We start from the raw sequence: 12,493 nt of genomic DNA, 5'->3' as shown, positions 1-12,493 counted from the left end.
GCACTACAGACTATATATACTTCACTAATATGGCATATTTAACTTTGATCCTTTCAGTAGATTAAAACCGAAAAATCAATAATTGGATATCAGATTAAATAAATCCAGCTTTCATCCTCACACACGTCAAGTGTTGGCTATTTGGCTTAAGTTACATGGATGCAAAGGAAGCATGGACACAAAGTGATGTCAGAAGACAGGCAGACGTTTTCTAAAGCTCATCAACGTTTAATGTTTTTACTATCAAACACACACACACAGAATCAACTTCATTCTAAAACGTGTTATATTGCATGCTATGTTCAATGGAAAAGTCGAAAGCATAGGAAAGACTAAGAATATAGAAAGCTCATGTCAGCAGATGCCACTACTTTTGCTGTTTGATTTTTTTTTTTTCTTGTCAGCTTTTTAAACGTTTTCAGTCAAGGTTATCGGAAAATTTACATACAAAAGAAACATAGAAATAAAGCTCACTGGAGTTTTGCCCTGTAGTAGCTCATTGCCTGCTCTCGCTTACAGCCGAGCAGCTGAACAGAGAAAGGTCAAATACATTATCTCCTTCATTGCTCACTTTCACAAACATGGACAGAATAGTTATGTCATGGCCGATGCCAATGCCATTTGAACTTTGCGTTTGCGGCTCTGGTCCATTTTTTTTTTAACTTTTCTAGCTGTTGTTGAATCTCGCATAGCAAAACCTGAGTTCGCGGGGCGGTAACTTACCACCAACATCATCATTCATACCGGAGACAGTTGCATGTCAAATTATTTTGGAACTGCGAGTCAAAATGTCAACTTTCATCGATGGTTGTAATTTAAAAACAGTCCATGTGATGTGCAGCATTGGCTTGAATATCAGGTCATATTTTTCGTGTATTTTCATTGGTAATTACAGTCCGTTCTAAAACAAAGCACTAAATGAATTGAGATTAAATTGAACTATAGCTGAGCTGACACTATTTTTGCATGTTTCTGATTTTCTCCACCTCCATAGGGTTTCACCTGGCAAGAACAGATCATGATCCCGTGTGGTGAGTTTTTATGTCCACACTTTTGTACAGTAACATGGACAGACAGAGATATGGGACACGTGAAAAATGCAAAGGGAATTCTTTCTTTCTGTTTCGGCTTGGTTTGGCAGCAGTCAACAAAAGGAAGAGGGCCTTGAATGTGCACCTGCTAGTACTGAGCCTTGTCCAGCGTGGTCAGTGCTGTGCTGTGGCTGTGAGGGTGTTTAACATTCATCCTGCCACATGCACACACACACACACACACACACACACACAAACATGCTCTGTGCTACTGCTTTGCTTTAAAATCCTTTGTTTGCCCACAAAGATTCTTATTTCGCTGGGACATCTTTAAATCTTGGAAATATTCAACTCGACATAATACTGTAGACCTTGACTTGTTTTACTTACTGTAACTGAGAGACTCCATGAGCGGCACTGTACAGAAAATTTAGCAGCAGAACATTCCATATGTACAAGATATCATAAATAATGCAGTACATACATGCAAAATCAAGTTCAATTGTTGTCAGATAACTGTATCTCTTCTATGTTCTCAAAATGCAATTCTCTTTTTGTCTTTTAACCAAACTCTGCAAGAAGATGACAAATGGGAAAAGTAACAAGAGGCTGGACACGTAAAATTGACTTGTAACCGATTCGTAAATGTTTTGAGGCGAAAGGGAAGCAAAGCACACTAAGAGTGCTTTCAGATATTTTTCAAATACCATTTGGCCCAGGCCTGCTGAGAAGTATGATGGGTTTTAAGCCACGTGTCAAACAGAGCTCTGGTCTCACAGAGGTGGTGGACTGGACGACACAGAGGATAAGGCAAACATTCAAAACTCTGACAAAAGGCCCATATTCAGTTTGGTGTATAATTCGAGGAAGGTATGTTTCCCATCACGGTTATAGTCCAACCCCACCAGAGCCAGTCTCTGTCATCGTGGCTCCGTGGCTTCCAGCTCTTGTTCTTGAAATGAATCTCACAGCTGTACTCAAACCAAAAGCCACAGTCATCCTGCATTCTTCCGTCTGCGTGGCTGTCACTCCACTTGGTCCGGCTCAGCGTCCATGCAGGTCTCCCATGGATTCCGGGGCATCTGGGGCATGGAGAGGACGAGGAGGGCGATGCCAGTGAGGAAGAGGAGGACGAAGCCGGAACAGGCACACGCAAAGGACCAGCCATAGTTGAACACGATCCAGATTGTGTCCTCGCTCTCGATCATCCGTTTGACTGACTGGCGCATCACCTCCAGCGAGATGAAGAGACAGAGACCTGGGGAGGAGGAGAGGTGTGTGAAGACGTTCCCGAGACGCACAAGAGATTCACAAGCAAAATTGCACTTCTTGTCTGTAAACTGAACCCACCTGCAAATGCAAAGAACATGCCAGAAGGTTTGAGGAGGTAGTCTCTTCCTTTGCCTTTACCAGTACATGATCCCAGCAAGCACAGAGAGCCCAGTATCATAAAGGCCAGACAGAAGATGGAGATGGCAGCGGCAGAGATGTTGTACTCTGCAATGAAAGAGACCCCAGAGTGTTGCCATTACGACATTTGTTCACCTTTGTTCATCACAGTTTCTACAATCAATGAGAAGATTAACAAGCAGTAATGAATTATTGAGAAGTCCCATGCTCAGAATTAAAAATACTGTGTGTAAGTGACAACGTCTCACTTGTCTAATTGCTTGAGGTCACACTGTAATCTTTTTGAAACTCTTGTTTTGTCACACTCTCTTTCACATCCCGGGCCGGGACGTTATCCTGGATCGTTTTACAAATTAACTTGTTTTGCTTATGGAACGATTTTCTCCTTCTGTATGCTTTTGAAGAAAATCCGTGCACTCATCAGTGTCAGGTCAGGCAAAAAAGGATAAGGCTTTGTTTTACTGTATTTGATTTCTATCATTGTCAACAGATTCCATGGCAAGAACTAAACTAAGACTATTATGTTTGCAAAATATGTCTTTTGAGGACTATTTTTCAGCAGCAGCTAGGGAATTTTTACGACAGTGTATGTGTGATGGACTCATAGGAGACTATAGTTTCCATATTTAAGGCGGTGAAGGGACGTCACCCAGTGCAAAAGTGTGGCTCATTAATGTGTTTTTAATGTTTCTGGTCTTCAGGTCTTTTCCTTTAATTTAAGTCTAGTGATATCTATGTATCTGTCTATCTATCTATCTATCTATCTGTCTGTCTGTCTGTCTGTCTGTCTGTCTGTCTATCTATCTATCTATCTATCTATCTATCTATCTATCTATCTATCTATCTATCTATCTATCTATCTATCTATCTATCTATCTGTCTATCTGTCTGTCTGTCTGTCTGTCTGTCTGTCTGTCTGTCTGTCTGTCTGTCTGTCTGTCTGCCTATCTGTCTATCTGTCTATCTGTCTGTCTGAGCACTTTCAATTCAAAGACAAATTCTTTTCCAATTGTAAGTTCAATAAAGCTTTGTCTGCCCTAAGGAAGAAGACAGTCCCTTAAAACTGAAATACTGTTATGTATACTGTATATGTGACGCAGACGTGAAGCATTGTTTTACGTTAAATGGATGAAGAACCTCAAAACTCACACATACATTCACAAAATGTCCTTGACTATTCTAAACTTACAAGATTTTCTCAATACACTTCATTTATTTTTCCTTGGTGAACTGCCACAGGCAGATGAGAGTCCTGCTGTACGGGTGCATGTGCCTGTGGTGACATACATCCTCTCATGTTCATTCAACCGTATGTACCATCATGGTATAGCCAAATGGCTCAGTCAAGAGTGATTAACACCACAGGGAACTTAGGTCATTGCTGCAATCATTCCAGTAAACTTGCAGTGTGTGTCCCTCAGGGCCTGGCCGTCAGCGCTGGAACGCTGCATGTGTGCATCTGTATATGGAGGTAGGGGTTCACATTAATGCTCACATTAGAGTCTCGGAGTTTAGGGTGTGGGTGTTTGTGCTTGCGACTTCATACATACGCCTGTTCACATTTACACCCCAGTAATTGGGTCTGACAGTGCTCCACATGTGCTCGGCCCCCTAACGCACATTACATGGGGGGGCTGTCACAGGCCTACGACGTGTGTTGGCGGGACGCAGTGAGACCACGGTTAAAACAGGGTCACTAAAGACAGGATGGATGGAATGGCATGACATGCACCGGTCCCAAGGGAAGGTATGTGAAACACTCAGCCGTGTGTTAGTGTACTCTATGACCCCCACACCAACTGGGGACCACCATTAGCCACCATCTGGGGTCACATTTCCCGAATGCGTAAACATATGCAGCAAAATCAGCAAATCTAAAAATCTGATTATATATGTCAGTAAGGGATTAAGGTGTTATTGATGGTGACCCGTGTGGGAGCATTGACTTGAAGCCACAGCTGGACAGAGGGTCGGCAGGGTTTGATGGCAGACGACAGGTTTGGCCACCGACAGACCGTCGGATGCGCCTGCTGTGACGCCGCTGACTGAGCTGCGGTCAGAAGTGAAGCATGAATGGAAATCTGAGCCCACCGCGAGCAGAGCAGCAGCGGCAGCAGCAGGTGAGGTCGGCTGGGAAGCGGTGCCGCAGCTGTTTTGATGTGATGAACTTTGCACAGACTGGGACGTCCTACTGTTCCAAGGCACACATTTACAAAATGTATTCATAATTAATCCCCCCCCCCCTTTTTTTCCCCTCTTCATTTTTCAGAAAGGATGGGATGATCGTAGCCAATAGAAGAGGAACCAGTTGGAGAAACCTACCTTTCTGTGTTTTATATTCAAATATCTCAGTATCCTGTCCTGGAGTGAAGTGCCCGAAGTACGTGCAATTCTCCTCTGTGAAGAAAGAAAGAAAACAGGATTTAGTTCAAAATGAAACTGGGATTTTTTGATTTTACAGCCACTTTGTTGCAAGCTGCAAACACAAAATCTCCCCATTATCGCTTTATGGAGTTGACATCCGGCAGATGCGTAGCAACCTATGTATTCAACTGGAGTCATGTTTTGTGTGCAATGTAATCACGTATTTCTTCTTCTTTTTTTTTTAGCTCTGTTTTGTTCTTCACCAACTCCTGACGGATATTTCTGGCTTTATAGCTGCTGCAGTCTCCACTACACTGACCAGGTAGTCACTATCTGCATGTTATTGTTTGGCAGGTTGCTACTTACAGCTCTCTTTCTCTTGACACCTAATCTGTATTTTACAATTCACTTCTTTTATCTCACAGAATAATCTGAAATTGGGATTGGGCTCGACCTGTGAACCTTCTGGCACCTCGGTGGAGGCTCCGCCCCACACAGCCTCTATACCTCTGCCCCACTAGCTATGTGTTAACTCCTACACCTGCTGTGTTGTACAGTGTGAATATGATTCTTCTATTGAACACTTCACACTCTCTCACGTCTATCTCACATTGTGTCTCACAGTTTGCCACCCACGGGATAATAATACCACTAAACTGGTCGCGTGACGTTGTGAGTCCTAGTCCGTGTCGACGTTTGGTCGTCGTACTGTCAGAGGAAATACAGTTACAGCAGACGCCGCATTCAATTTTGATCAGGTATGCGAGGTGTTAAACCTTGGGGATTTGCGCAAATGAAGTCAGGCTGCTTCATGAGCGTGATCAGGGAGTGGTTCGGATAGAGTAGTGCTCTTTCATGCTATGCCAAGTGTTAAAAAAACCCACACCAACTGTTTTATCATGTGTAGAAACAGGCTTGGTTTCATGTCATCTGACTTATATCATACCACGTGCATGATGGTGGGGTTTAAAAACGTACATGCATGAGTGACTCGCACTCAACATCTGAGTTTTCACTTTAGGAAACGTGTTCCTGAAAGCAGAAGATACGTGACATTAAAAATAAATCACATGAATGTGCGAATGATCATGTTTGCGGAGTGAGAATATTCATGTAAAACACCAGACCACTGCGTCCCCTAATCTCACGCAAAGGCAAGTGCATGTCAACGAACTTGGCTACGAGGACTCCACTTGCATGCCTGTTCCTAATCCCCTCTTCCAGTCTCACCGTGGGATGTCAATGATATGCTTTCGTGTGGAGAAAAAGAGTCCTACCGCCTGGTATCGTATCGCGGTTTGAGCTCAATGACCATGTCCCCTGGAAACCGTGAAAATAAAAGATAAGCCAGAGGCATGTCAGGAGGCCGTAAAATAAAATAACACAGATAGATTTGTTATAATAGACAAACAATATCTCTGAACCTTATTTTGTCCAAGTAAAAATAAAAAAATACCTTTCTAGCTTGTATTGCTGTGTGCAATGTGTGGGCCCACACAAAACGTGTTTTTATGAATGAGGACTGGCCATAAAAAAAGAGAGTTGTTACTAAGCAACAAGCACATATGAGGGTGTGATACTGGCTAGTTAACTAGTTTTACTTCTACGTACGGATAAAACCTAATGTTTAAAAGGGAGGCTAAAAATATCGTTGGCCACATTTCCCCAAACTGTGTAATATCCCCGTTATTACAGGGAAGCTTATCCACCGCTCCGTCTACTTGATCGTCAGTGCCGTAACACAAGACAACATGGTCTCTGAGTGCGATAAGATTTCTTTTTTTGGGCCCACCGTGTTACAAAGCCTAACACCCAGGAGGCCAAGTGACTCTTCATTCGCTAAATGCATATCTGGATCGTTGTGCGTCTTTAAAAGTGGACGGGCTCAGCATTTATTGGAACTTGGAGTGCATCCTTCAAGCTCGTTGTCTATCAGGCAGCTTGATTCCCACATGTGACTGTGAGTGCTCTCTAATTACACCTTACTGTAACATCTCTGAGTGCAGCTTCAACAGAAATATGAGGACAGGCTGGGGGTCATTAATTACTGGGTATTCATCTATGGAAGCATGCTGCCACACACACACACACTTGTGCGTGCGCTCTACTTGTTGTTGGTACTCATTCTGCTCGGCTGTGCTGACAAGCTCAAGCTCTGTAAAGCCTCTCTTGTTCCTAAAAGGCCAATCCGTCAGCCCGCCAGAGTTCAGGTGGGGACACTGTGGATCAGCAGCTTCTCTGCACATTGTCATGTCACAGCAGGAGACTTCCTTTTGATGATGACAATTTCACTTGAACATTTTTACTTCTGACACCAATCAGGCCCCTTCAATTTCTCACACTCCACACTCCATGCAAATTGCAAGGGTGTCTACTGGCTCAGTTAGCAGAGTGTGTGCCTGCCACCCAAATGACATGGGTTTGATACCTGGTATGACTGATTTCTTCTTTATTACTTTTTTATTTTTTCTACTGATGTTCTCAGTATCTCCTTTGCTGCCATAACACAGTACATTTTACCTTTGTAGGACTAATAAAGGATTATCTAATCTTATCTTAATTTATCTCTAGTAAACTATATGGACACATGGCAGTATAAGTAAGTGCTAAAGACGTTACTGACTTTGCCCATCCCCATATAAGATGCCTATCCCTGGGTTGGTATGCCACTTGACTGCGTATAGTATAGCAAAATGCCAGTGATTGCATTTTTTTTAGACTATGCATCCCACCTGTGGGGCGTGTAAAATACCTTGAGTGGCTGTGTGAGCGGCGTGGAAGGCCCCATGGGAACAGATTTCGTGGGAGAGCAGGCCTCAGAGCTATGCGTAACGCTTCCAGGCGGCCCCATCACTCAGAGGAGCGCTGGCTTCGGCGTGAACACTTGACCCTCGCGGCTTCCACCCAAGACAGCTGAGTATTTACATGGCCTATATTTATAACGACAACGACTGCTTGCTGAGCAGTTTGGACATTATTCGGTCATTAGAGCGCACGGTACAGCGCCTATGCAGTTTCGTTGGAAACGGAACACGGGGCGAGCCACATGGAGGAGCTTTGAAACCTGACGGGTGAAGAGAGGATGTCTGAGGTTTCTCACATGACACTTTTCAGCAGCTCAGAAAGCATCTTTAAGAGGAGATGGAGGACAACAAAGTACAGTATAGCATGGAAAGAAGTGCAACAAAAAAAATATCTCTTGGGGATGAAACATTCTTTCTCAGAGATGCTCCAGCATATGATGTAATAATCCATGTCCACACCATACACATTTTGTTTTCTCTGAGATGATCTCACCGTCTGGACTTTGTAGTCAACCTAAACAACACCTCACCATATTTTCCACATGAGCGTCGTACCTCCTCCACGAAGCAGTTTAAGTCCTGCTTTGGATCGGAGGCTGACACCTCTCTGAAGATGTGTGGCTATGATAAACAATAATGTTCCTCTCCAAATACAGCTATTGGGCCTCGGGGAAACCCCAGGAGACCGATCTACTAGATTGACTTACTGTAAATAAAGGCTGCCAAGGTGGCCATCACAAATGACATGTGTTTTAGTAGACATGGAATAATATAATATCATACAAAATGTAAATCTTGCTTGCGCAAAACACTGGCGGATAAAACTTCCATAATTAGAAGTATATATGCCCGTTTCCCTGCGTGTCTGGTGGGCGGAGCTGCGCTGGGTATATTCAGCACATGCCTGCCGTGTTTGCACCAATGAAACATTTCATCTGCTCCTTGGGCGGCTCAACAGTGTAGAGTGTCCGGGATTCCCAAAAGTCAAACATCCACCATCAGTTAGGACATATTTTTGTGGGGGGGGTTTTTTAAATTTGTTTGTTCGTTTGTTTTTGTTTTTTCAGTTTTGGAATTAGGACAATTTTAGGGGGGAAGTTCCAGCCTCATTTCATCAGGGGACACGCAGGCTCAGACATTGGCCTCTGGGATCCCAGGCCAGCAGGGTCGACCGCCTCTCATTCTGCCGATGAGTGACTCTCACTGCGGCTCAGTGAGATGTGAGTCATTGCTTGTCAGCAACCGCACCGCACTGTCCGTTTTTCTCAATTACAATTTTGCTTTTCTTTCATCGTTGAGAGCAAAGTGGACGTTTGTCTCGGACATGGGATACACATGACCTATGAGCTGACCACACTATATCAGCATTATCAGGGACTGTGGTGGAATCAGTATTCAGACCATTCACTTCATTAATAGTGTCAACGGAATTTAAAATGAAAATAATCAGCAGCAAAAAAGTCCCTTTTAGACTCTTTTGTTCTATGTTATATTAAATTGCTGGACTGTTAATAATGACTAACATATAAGCAGTATTGTTATGTTGTAACTGGTTCAGTAAGAGTAAGAGTTTATTTTAACTCCTCCAATATGTCGCAGCAATGTTTAAAATATATCTATGACCATTTCATAATGGGGAAGTTTTGTCTGTAAATTCTCAACCGATGCAACTTACTCTTAAAATACTCCAAATGTATGCGGGAGTAAAAAGACATTATTCCCTCTAAATTTTAGTGTGTTACTTCCATAAAGTGGAGAGGCAACACTTCTTCCTATTTCTTTCTAACTCCCTATGTGTTGAAAAGAGCCATTTTGCGATTCAATTTAAAGAGAAATTACATCACATTACATTAAAACATTTTTCTCAATCTGCACTCATTTATTAATCGATGTTTTAGACAAAATTCCTTATGACTGGAGAAACTGATATTGATGCAATTACTCCAAAGATCGCATCTATTTATGTGGGTGAAATGCTTTACAGAGAGGTTTGTTGTTGTTGTTTCAGAATAAGAGCTAGTTTCTTTGGTTAAAGTTTAAAAGTCAGTCAATAATTACCCACCAATTTAACGCCATCTCCATTTCCTTGTGATGAGCGCCCAATCAGGTTGTCCTACATCATAAGTTAAGTTCAGTTCAGTCCTTACACATCGCTTGTGTAAATGCTCTCAGTAATCACCGGACTATTGTCATGTCATTTCACTGAAGCTGCTTTACGGTGTGTTTGTAGATGTCACGCACGGGGGCCCGTGTTGCATGGCGCCAATGAACACCAGCTGGTTTGACTGAAACACGTCCGCGCCCCAAAAGGAGCAGCCACCTGTGGAGTCAGCTGTTGTGGTGTTTAACGGGCTGTAAAGTGAAAACCTGCGGCCCGTGGGCACACGCTTGGCTGTGTGTGTGTGTGTGTGTGTGTGTGTGTGTGTGACTGAAAGACAGCCAACTGACAGCCACGGCGTCCTCTCGGGGCCTTGCAGTGCGTGTGTTTGTTTTCCCCATTGCTCTGTTGTCCGTCCGAAGGAGGAGCGGTGAGGACCATCGTGCAGGCGATTGCGGTTCAGCGGCTGATTTGCAAACCACCACGGCAGCTTCGACACTTGAACTCAGACTCATCATTGCTGCACATATACGGGCATTTCTTTACCGCTGACGAGTTCACGAGAAACTATTTAAAACAGTTAAATACCTCAGTGTTTCTGAAGACTGATCAAGTGGACCTCCGGTAGTGTCATTACCTTTAGTTTATTACATAATGAAAGGCCATAAGCATGTAACTTAGAATAGGATCTTTTGTTTCTGTTTCACAGTTGGATTTATAATGTCTGTGACATGTTTAGTGGTCTTCTCTATTCTTAGTACCTCATGAGTGCCGGGCCCGGTTTGCGTACAGGGACACACCCCACAGTCTCAGACAAACAATATTCATGCAGTCTAGGACCACAACTTTGAGTATAGAGACAAAGGGGGACGTCTCTTTCAACTTTTCAGTGTCACTCTACGCCGCGGTCACGTAAGCTCTCTGCTCGGAGTTTCTCTTACCTCCAGGCAGGCTGATGGGTCCGCAGCCCTGCCCCTCAACGTAGTTCTCCGAGCTCATGTAGATGTTCTTCTTGCACAGTCTCCACAGGCCGAAGTGGGCTGCCTCGCAGGTCTCGTTGACCCTCTCCACCCGCGGGCTGAGCACGGCCCAGTGATCCGTCACCACCGCCGTGAATGTGCAGGCCATACCCACCAGCAGCACGAAGATGGCAATCTTTATCTTTGTGCGCTTGTGCATGTTTCCAGGCGGTGAGATTTCTGCTCAGTGAATATTCTTCCCTCAATGTAAAAGTAAAAAAAACTGCTCTGTGTCCCGGGAGCTTCTTTCCTCAGTGACTGCAGCAAGTCTCCCCCGAAAATTCTCTTCTCCTCTCTGCCTGAGACCAGCGGCTTCTCTTCCCCCCTGTCGCAAATCTGTGCCTGTGGTTGGAAAAGGAAAGGGGCCAGACTGCTCCTGTCCTAGTTTCAAGTCCCCTGTTCCCTGCTCACTATGAGCTGCTGCACAGCCGACGGACTACAAGTTTAGACTTACAGCTGTTGAGGCGGATCAGGAAAGTTGATGACCGAATCAACTGTCGGCCACGGTGGGCAAAGGACATGGAGGCTGCTGCTTGTGTTGCTAAGTGTTTTGCTCGGGCGTTGGGTGGGGCGGTTGGATGCTATATATGTGACAGATGAGTCAAGTTGTCAGGCTGTCTGCTTATCCAGTTACAGTGCCAGCAGGATACAACAAGTGGACTCAGACGAGCAGGCTTCTCTAATCCCGTATTTACACACAAACTTCCAAAACGCATTGGGAGAATAGTTTTTCCGTACTGCTGGTTTCCGTCCATCTGCAGTGGCTGTGCTTACACTCGCCGCCTCGCCTCTGTAAACTATTTATGAGGAGAAAGTGGATGTGTTTATAAAGAGCGGTAGCTCGGATCCAGCTGTCAGAGGATAGAGGAGTTTCCCCTCATGAAGCCGTACTGTTTTTAGTAATTCCTGTCAGGACGGTCACCGAACACTGTGTCACATAGTCCAGATTAGGTTTAAAATGATCTGAACAGTCTTTTTGTTGTTGTTCTTTTTTGCTCAGTGTCACATCTCTTCGGTCAGCGACGTGTAGTGTCTCACAGGCGGCTTTAAAAGGTGAAATTAGTAAGGGTGCTCATGTCCCGACCTCTCTTCATTCACACAGAAATAATCATTGACAGCAAAAGCAACGTGCAACGGCCACCAGAAGCCAGAGCCAGGAACTGGTTGGACCTGCTACATTCTGCTATGTTCTACTCAGAGAGTGGTAACTTGTTGGTGCAACATGAGTGATGCTTCCCAGCGATCTGTTAGACAGGCGGAACTACAGTAAAGCACGTTTCTGTTTATCCTGTTTAAACCTTGGCCTAGTTTGAGTCTCTGCACGAGAAGTGTGACCCACTTCCCCCCGGTGCGAGCGCAGGTAGCAGGGAAAGTCAAAAAGTCTCCACAGCCACAAAAGTAGAACTTGAGAAATAACTGCAAATCTGCACAATGTAATGTGTAAATGAAGTCGCCAGCTGAGGAAGATCTGTGGTGCTTCCCCTCCACAGCTTCATTTTACCTTTCGCCAACCTAGGAATTGTTCTGCAAGTGCAAATATTAGAAGCTTCGTGTTTTTTTTCCTCTTGGACAGACGTGTCCGGGGTGTTTCCTGTCTCTCGTCAGTGTGAACTTGGATGCTTTGTAATATTTTTGTGCTATAGGATACGACTTTGACCTCACAGCTGTGCGGGGTCAACATATCTTTACAACCCAATACCAACCCCATCTATTTCTGTGTGCTGGACCGTGCCTTCGAAATACTGGATTTAAACCCGGTGTATTTGG

At 44.2% G+C, this 12,493-nt stretch overlaps 1 protein-coding gene across 1 annotated transcript; it reads right to left on the bottom strand.

Moving 5' to 3' along the window:
* Positions 1-203: 203 nt before the first annotated feature.
* On the bottom strand, positions 204-11,253 carry LOC118312179 (voltage-dependent calcium channel gamma-1 subunit). The gene is made up of 4 exons (XM_035636567.2): positions 10,649-11,253; positions 4,764-4,838; positions 2,382-2,528; positions 204-2,289 (listed from the first exon to the last, which is right to left on the bottom strand). Exons 1-4 carry the CDS (start codon positions 10,884-10,886, stop codon positions 2,057-2,059), a joined length of 693 nt encoding a protein of 230 aa, XP_035492460.1. The 5' UTR covers positions 10,887-11,253; the 3' UTR covers positions 204-2,056.
* Positions 11,254-12,493: the final 1,240 nt, after the last annotated feature.

This window comes from Scophthalmus maximus, chromosome 8 (genome assembly GCF_022379125.1).
Source record: "Scophthalmus maximus strain ysfricsl-2021 chromosome 8, ASM2237912v1, whole genome shotgun sequence".
Lineage (NCBI taxonomy): Eukaryota > Metazoa > Chordata > Actinopteri > Pleuronectiformes > Scophthalmidae > Scophthalmus > Scophthalmus maximus.
Note: the sequence above shows the minus strand (reverse complement) of the source record. Positions and strands in the feature narration are given on the sequence as shown.